This window comes from Haplochromis burtoni, unplaced genomic scaffold (genome assembly GCF_018398535.1).
Source record: "Haplochromis burtoni strain Fernald_Lab_line unplaced genomic scaffold, NCSU_Asbu1 Contig_3, whole genome shotgun sequence".
NCBI lineage: Eukaryota > Metazoa > Chordata > Actinopteri > Cichliformes > Cichlidae > Haplochromis > Haplochromis burtoni.
The window spans coordinates 7071671-7078869 of record NW_024582364.1 but is presented as its reverse complement, the minus strand read 5'-3'; the positions used below and the strand labels follow the sequence as shown (position 1 = coordinate 7078869).

Sequence of the window (7199 nt, the reverse complement as noted above, 5' to 3'; positions counted from 1 at the left end):
AAATCATGTAAGCCTTATATGATTTACTCATGAAAGTGGCCAGTTTCATGAGTAATCACATATAAGTTTTTACTATTTCTTTTCCGTATGGGTATAGCTACCAGCTGATAACAACAATAAATGAGAGTCAATTTAATATTTATCTTCCGAAACACAAAATTGTTCATCAAACAAAGCCAAGTGAATTTAACTTCTGAGAAACATGAAATTGTTTATTGGGCAGAAACAAGGTTCAATTTAGCATCTACCTTCCAGAAACATTCAGCCATATCAGATAAAAAGTAATTCAGTGTTTACTGTTTCATAAGTATTAAATTGTTTTTCAAAGCAAAAAGTTCAAATTGAATTAACTTCAAAATCATTTAACATTTATTAAGCAAAAACAAAGTTCAATTTAGACTATGGCTACGTTCACACGTACACGGGTATTTTTGAAAACGGAGATTTTCCGTTTTCGTTTTAAAAAATAATCCCGTCCACACGTAAACGCAGAAATGAAGGAAAACGGCTGCTACATGCCAAAGCAACAGGTGGCGATATATTCCTAACCGTGTAGAAATTTTGGCCAATCAGAAGTTTAGAAGCCTCGGTGGGAAATAGTAAACAAAGATGGGGCATAGAAGCAGAACCGAGTCCTATGTGTGGAGGGACAGTAACTGTGTGTGTATATGTAAGCATTTAAACACTGCAGAGAGTACAATTAACAGTAACAGTATTGTAGAAATTCATTTCACCGAAACAATAACGTGGCGCATAGTGTGACATCAAAAAAGGCGCACACCTTTGACGCTGCGTTTTCTCCGTTTTTCTTGTCCACAGGTAAATGCAAAAACGGAGTTTTCGAAAATATCCACCCTGGCAGGCGTTTTTAGAAATCGCTGTTTTCAGTGACCGAAAACGCAGTTTATGTGTGGACGAAAGGTGCAAACGCATAGAAAAATCTGCGTTTTCAAAAATACCCAGGTACGTATGGACGTAGCCTATAACTTTAGAAAGATCTGCTTATTTATCAGACAAAGTTGAATTAAATCATTTAAAAATCATCTAAAAATAAAAATAAAGTCTAATTTAGAAAATAACTTGAATGTGATCATTTATCAAATGAACTAGGCTGAATTAAAATTTTTCACTTTGAAATCGTTTATTGTTTTTTGTTTAGTTTTTTTTCCCTCTCTGGCTTCCACACAGCCTTCTCAATTGTATGTTCCTACTTATTTATGTGGCTATCATGTACTTATTTTAGCTTTTGCATAGTATTTTCACAGAAAACAGGGGACGAACTCCCAAATGACTTGGATAATTCAACATTTACATGCGACATCCCACTCACACTGAATTAAAATGGATCCAACAACCCACTAAACCATGAATTTTTTTTAATGTAATTATTTATCCAATTCTTAAAAAAACAGGTACAATTTTCTATTTTTTAGCCTTATTAAAACCCATGTACTATTTCAACACAAAACCTATTTTTAATGTAACATTTAACCCTATTAAACCATGTACTATTCCAGTACATCACAAACCTTCACACTTGGCCAACACAATAAGTAAAGATGATATTGTGGGCAACTTTCAGAAAAGCCCAATGAGTTAAACCAGTTAAATTACCCTCAAAAACAGTTTTCAGAAACACAGCACAGAGATGGTAAAGACATTTTCTCTGCTTCAAAACAAAGGTGTTATGGCAATTGACCATCTAACTACCATTACTGAGTGAATCAATAACCAGGGCAACAAAGATCAAAATGATCCACACAGGAATAAAGTCACCAACCCTCCTGCGATGAAAAGATAAAATTACATTTAATATTTTTAATTTTTCATCATTTACATATGATTCCTAATGAAAAGGAGGAGTAGAATGGCATAAATTTGAGTGTATTCGTGTTTTCTTCACATTTCAGTTTCTAAGGCCTGAGATTGTGACTCTTACAAGCAAATCAAGTAGAGTGGAAATTATGGAGATCTTTCACCTACCAGATCACAAAGCTCTCTGTGTTGTGAAGAAAATTATTTTCTTATTGTTTTGATCATAACCATATTTCCCTATCTACCTTGGTCATTGCAGAAAAAAGGGATAAGTAATAACTGCCAGCAACCAGCTAACATTTGTCACCTTTGAACTCATGTTCAATGAACGAAAAATACCAGAGTGCCCTCTAGTGTTCAGAAAGGCAAACTACACGTCTTTTACTGAAGATCTGTTTATTTTTCTTTTCTGCTACGATGCTTCTGCAAGTGATTACTGGATGACACATAAACTAAAAAGTGAAAACCTGTATGTAGCTCTGGAGAGAGCGGTAAATAATGAAAAATATAGGGTTCGATTTAGTCGTGTTATATTCATCTAATATAATCGTGTTATATTAAATGACTTAATGCCGGGAAATTATTAAGTGGAAGGGGAAGAGGCTAATCTGGATCATTAGCTGGAGAGCCCGTGACTGGCTGCAGAGGTGGGCTTTGTTAAATAGGCCTCATAAAAGCCCATACACATAACACCTGTACTTGAGTAAATTCACTTTGATTTTGCAATATATTCTTTATGCTATTTTACGTAATGCTGTTTCATTATGACCTGAAAAACATGTGTTCTGATGCTTGAAATATTTCTGTTATCATAAAAATTTGCTCAAAACTAGTGACTTCCTGTTTTCATCCATTAGGTGGTGCAGGTTACTAGGGGCATAAACTGCAGTAAATATCAATACTATTTGGGGTTTATTTTGTTTGTGTTTTTACACAACAGACTATAAAACAGCCAGTGTCAAATGATTTTAAATCTTATATGACATATATATGATGGTAACTTATTGAGTGTAAGTGAATGCAACTCAATTATTCCCCACTAGATGGCGATGCATCATGGATACAAACATCATGTAAACGAAATAAAGGAAACTGCGGCACTTGTGCGACTTTATGCTAGGCTCTCAACACAAGCAGGAGCACCCTGGATGAGTTAACCACCTCTTCTTGACTAAATGTACTGCAATTCACACTCCTGGTCAGGATTTATCATTAAACTGCTACAGATCATTTTAACTCCAACCAGTAAACCCACAGAGCAGAAATCTTTCCTATTAAGGATTTCAATTTTGACATACGTTTAGGCAAGCAGAATAAAAACACATTTTTAGTAATTTAGAAATCTGCACCAATTCTTGGAAATACAGCAGACTTCTAAACTAGAATTCCCAAAGAGACTTGGTGTAGCAATGAATGAGACATTTATAGTTTACGCTTTTAATTCAAGAATGCAGTTCCCAAAGATAAGACAAATTCCAATGGATGATACAGTGACGAAAAAAAAACCCCACTACCAGTAATGTGACTGTATTATGACAAAAGACAAAGACACTCTCTAACTTCAAACATACAGGAGGAAAGTTAGAGGAGAACAGGTTTCGTAAAATGTAACCAACAATATAAATGGCATGATTAGGTTTGAAACTGAACAGGTCACCGTGCATTACTATTTCCAAACACAGAGTTTCCTATTTTCTTGGTTGTTTAAGCTGTCAAATCAATGCTTTTAATGAAGGGATAAATCTACTCAGAAAAAAATATTCACTAAAAGGTGTTATGTGTTTTGACAGGGATTACCACATTACTTTAAAAACGCTTGAACAATATGAAAATTTCCTAAAAAGGACTGATATCCAACACGTTTTGAAATGTTACTTTTTTTGGCGTGCTATCGTGTGCCCTTTGTGTTGAGTAATAGGTAAGATGCAGATAATCAACAGGCAACTTAAAATTTAACTGGCAAGTGGCAGAAAATAAGGCTAAATAAATCCTCAAATTTCACTTAGCTTCCAAGACTGCATTAAATTGTCATTTTCAGGTTACCAATATAAACTGGCCAGATTCAGCAATCATATCCTTTAATACTGATTTTTTTTTTCGTCCAATGCCAGTTTAAATTAATCTGAAACCTATTAAACAGACTTTTTTTGGCAAAGACTTTCCACATAAAGTGAGATGAGATCAATATTGCTCAAATGCATTTGGTAAATATGAGCCTACTGTTTAAAAGGTCAGTAAAGTCATTTACCAACACCTGTAGATGACTAATTAGTTAGATTTGCAGTGCTGTTACACAGAGTTTAAAAAACAAAACCCAGAATCTATTAGTCACTTCAGTGGAGAGATTGAGCATGGTCAAAGAAAGAAACATCTGAAATAATTCTATTTAAAATTCACAAGATAAAGCACTGGCCTTGGCATACGACTCAACTTGTGTTTTTCCAAGGTGCACTTGGTGGATTTTTGATTTCTTTGAACAAGACATTGCTGAATTCTGGTCTTAAGCTGGGTTTTTCATATTTATTGAACAGAGAGAAGTATTACTGATGTCATCCAACTTCCAGCAGGAAAGCTACCAGCATTTCCCCAAATTATTTTACTACTACTTCAAATTTTAGAGACTTCACAATCATCTCACTACCTTAAGGCGCTTATTTGCCTGTTCTCATTTGTCTCAAAAACATCTACACAAGATGTATTTGAGACAAATTCTTTCTACAATAATCAGTGTTTCAGAATGATAATGACAGCACCTTTGATCAAACTATTAAATGTGGATGGAAAGGATGAAGAAAAATGAATTGTAACACTCAATTTAAACCCTCAGAATTTCAGAAGCTCCACTTCAAAGATAAGAGTGGAATTTGCAGGGATCATGGGTGGATATCCTCTGCTGCCATACGCGTAGTCCGGAGAGCACGTCAGCTTGGCCACCTGGCCCAGGCTCATCTGTGGAGGAGATGAAGACCAAGTTATATAGGTGAGTGAAATGAACAAAGTTTACTTTGTTTTAAAAGCCCTCCCAGTGATTGATACAGCTTTGAAGATGTGTTAAAAAGAAAGAAAGAAAAAAAAATTACACAAGTGAATATAGTTCATTAGACGTTTCACACTGGCTTAAATGAGTGAAGCCATATGAGACAGCAACAAACAACAACAAATACTAGGCCTGAAGGCCCCAGATGAAAGTTGCCTGCATTTTCTGTTACTGTAACATGCAGCATGAACAGTTTCACTGTGTGTGTGCAGCAGCTGCAGTTTGCATGACTGATTGCTCTGCACTGCCTGTTTGCACCTTGCACTTTTTAGTGCTTTACTACTGTGCAGCAAGTAGTGGGCGAGTGATTGCGGAAAAGGCAGTGTCTTCCTTGCAAATTTCAGGCAACAGCAGCAAGCTGCTGGCAACCAAACCGATCGCAAAGTGTTTTTTTTTCTGTGTAGAAGATTGTGTTTGTATTTTGAAATATTTAAACTTATACACCTCATAACCACAGTAGTATTTTGGCCTTTGTGCACTTCATGACTAAGTTAATAAGAAACATGAAATAAAAAGCAAAAAACAACCAATCCTAATTATGGTCTTTGACATACCTTTATGATACAATTTTACCTCATAATATAGCCAAGCAATGAAATCTCTGGTATTTTTGGCAGACCATTACTTTATTAAAAATAAAATCCTTTTGAAATGAAAATGTAAACTAAAATAAGTATGCAAATATTAAATAAAAATCTATATGATAAAACATAAGCTCTAAAAAGCAGTACTGAAATAACAGAATTAAAATGGCTTGCTAGCAAACATCAGATAAAATGGCTCAGAGTGTAAAATGTAGATAATGGATGGCCTGGTTTCTGCTCATATTTGCAGCCTCTGATAATAAAAGGCAGCAACATCTTAACAGATTCATTTGTGACTTACAATAAACTTACACATAAACGCTAAAGTAAGCCACAGTGATATTTTTGTTTTGTTATTTTTGAGGGGAAAATGACTCGGAGCTATTGCCAAAACGAAGGCACCGAACGTATCTTCATGTGTTTAACATAACATTGATCAGTGTGCCCCTTCAAAGCTCCACTTACCTGAGCTACACCTTCATCCCAACCACGGATGACTTCACCTGCGCCCAGTTTGAACTGGAAGGGTGATCCTCGGTCCCTGGAGGAGTCGAACTTCTTGCCGTTTGTCAGGGTGCCTGTCGGAAAGCAGCCCCAAATTAATAAAGTCAAAGCCTGATAGCCTCTGCGAAGCCAAACGATACAAATTAAAAGATTCGAGTGACTGTCATGTTGTATTCACACACAGGGTGACTGGGTAAAAATGTACTGCTGAGGGTACACGGTGCAGCTTAGTTTGAGCAGAATTGTTCGACATCTTAGGACGCCGGAAGCTGCCGTCAGGATGCGGCTAGAATATCTCACATTAGCACAAATCCTTAGAATAAAGACACACGTTACCCTAGCGGTAGTTTGCCGTTTCTCGCATTTTATTTATTGTAGGTATTACGTGGCAATCTTAAAGGTGGGCAAGAATTACAGAGAGAGTGTCTTTAGAGTCAGGCTATCCGCCCCCTCATTTCCAGGCGCTAAGCTATGCTACGCTAAATTAAGCTAAGCTAAGCAGTGCCAGCTACAGAATTAGCTTGCTGCCACCAATCAAATTCTCATTTAACTGTCCGCAGGTCCACGAAATGAGAAATGATGGTTATTACAAAACCAATTTATACTAATACATATTTATTTTTTCACCTCGAAGTAAATGAATAAATGGTCAAAAAGAGGCGAGGCTTACCGACATAGTGAACTGATACTGTCGATCCTTTCTTCGGAAAATTCTTTCCTGAAGAAAGAAAACGAAGGTTGATATACACCCAAAGGCAAATATAGTTTTAAAGGGACGGAATAATTGGAACCAAAGAGGGGAGGACAAAAAAAGCTTTACCGTCTCCTGGTCTGAGGGTTTCGACGTCTACTCCCATTGTTCTTTCAGCACAGTTCTCCCTCTGTCTGTCTTCCTGGTACTCTCTCTGATTGTGAGCTCGTTCAATGAAGCCGTCGAGTATAACGTCCCACGTGGTTTGGTGGGCTAAAAGCCGTAAAAAAACGCGACTGTCTTCAACTGCTGCTCGATGTGTCTAGATGTATGCCACGGTGGGAATAAATAAGGAGCCTTAAAGCCAATCTTTGGCTTTAAAAATGCAATTTACTGATTTTTTTCCCGACCTTGTGGGTTCGTTGAGCGGACACAGGGGCGTAGTAGTGACATTCTCAAACCCAAGCAGGGGCCCCATGAAGATCCAGTTTTCTTTATTTTTTGAGTAATCAAATAAATGAATCAAAATGGGAAAAAAAGGGCCTTCGATGTTCTAGAAGACATTTTA

The 7199-nt window shown here is 36.6% G+C and overlaps 1 protein-coding gene across 1 annotated transcript; it reads right to left on the bottom strand.

Moving 5' to 3' along the window:
• Nucleotides 1–3236: 3236 nt before the first annotated feature.
• On the bottom strand, nt 3237–6919 carry LOC102297631 (peptidyl-prolyl cis-trans isomerase FKBP1A). The gene is made up of 4 exons (XM_005912412.3): nt 6761–6919; nt 6611–6658; nt 5902–6014; nt 3237–4764 (listed from the first exon to the last, which is right to left on the bottom strand). Exons 1-4 carry the CDS (start codon nt 6795–6797, stop codon nt 4639–4641), a joined length of 324 nt encoding a protein of 107 aa, XP_005912474.1. The 5' UTR covers nt 6798–6919; the 3' UTR covers nt 3237–4638.
• Nucleotides 6920–7199: the final 280 nt, after the last annotated feature.

Coding starts and splice junctions, on each gene's coding strand:
- LOC102297631 (XM_005912412.3), bottom strand. CDS start 6,797: ATGGGAGTAGACGTCGAAACCCTCAGACCAGGAGACG. Junction 6,659..6,760: donor AACCCTCAGACCAGGAGACG/GTAAAGCTTTTT, acceptor TTCTTTCTTCAG/GAAAGAATTTTCCGAAGAAA. Junction 4,765..5,901: donor GGGATGAAGGTGTAGCTCAG/GTAAGTGGAGCT, acceptor TCTCCTCCACAG/ATGAGCCTGGGCCAGGTGGC.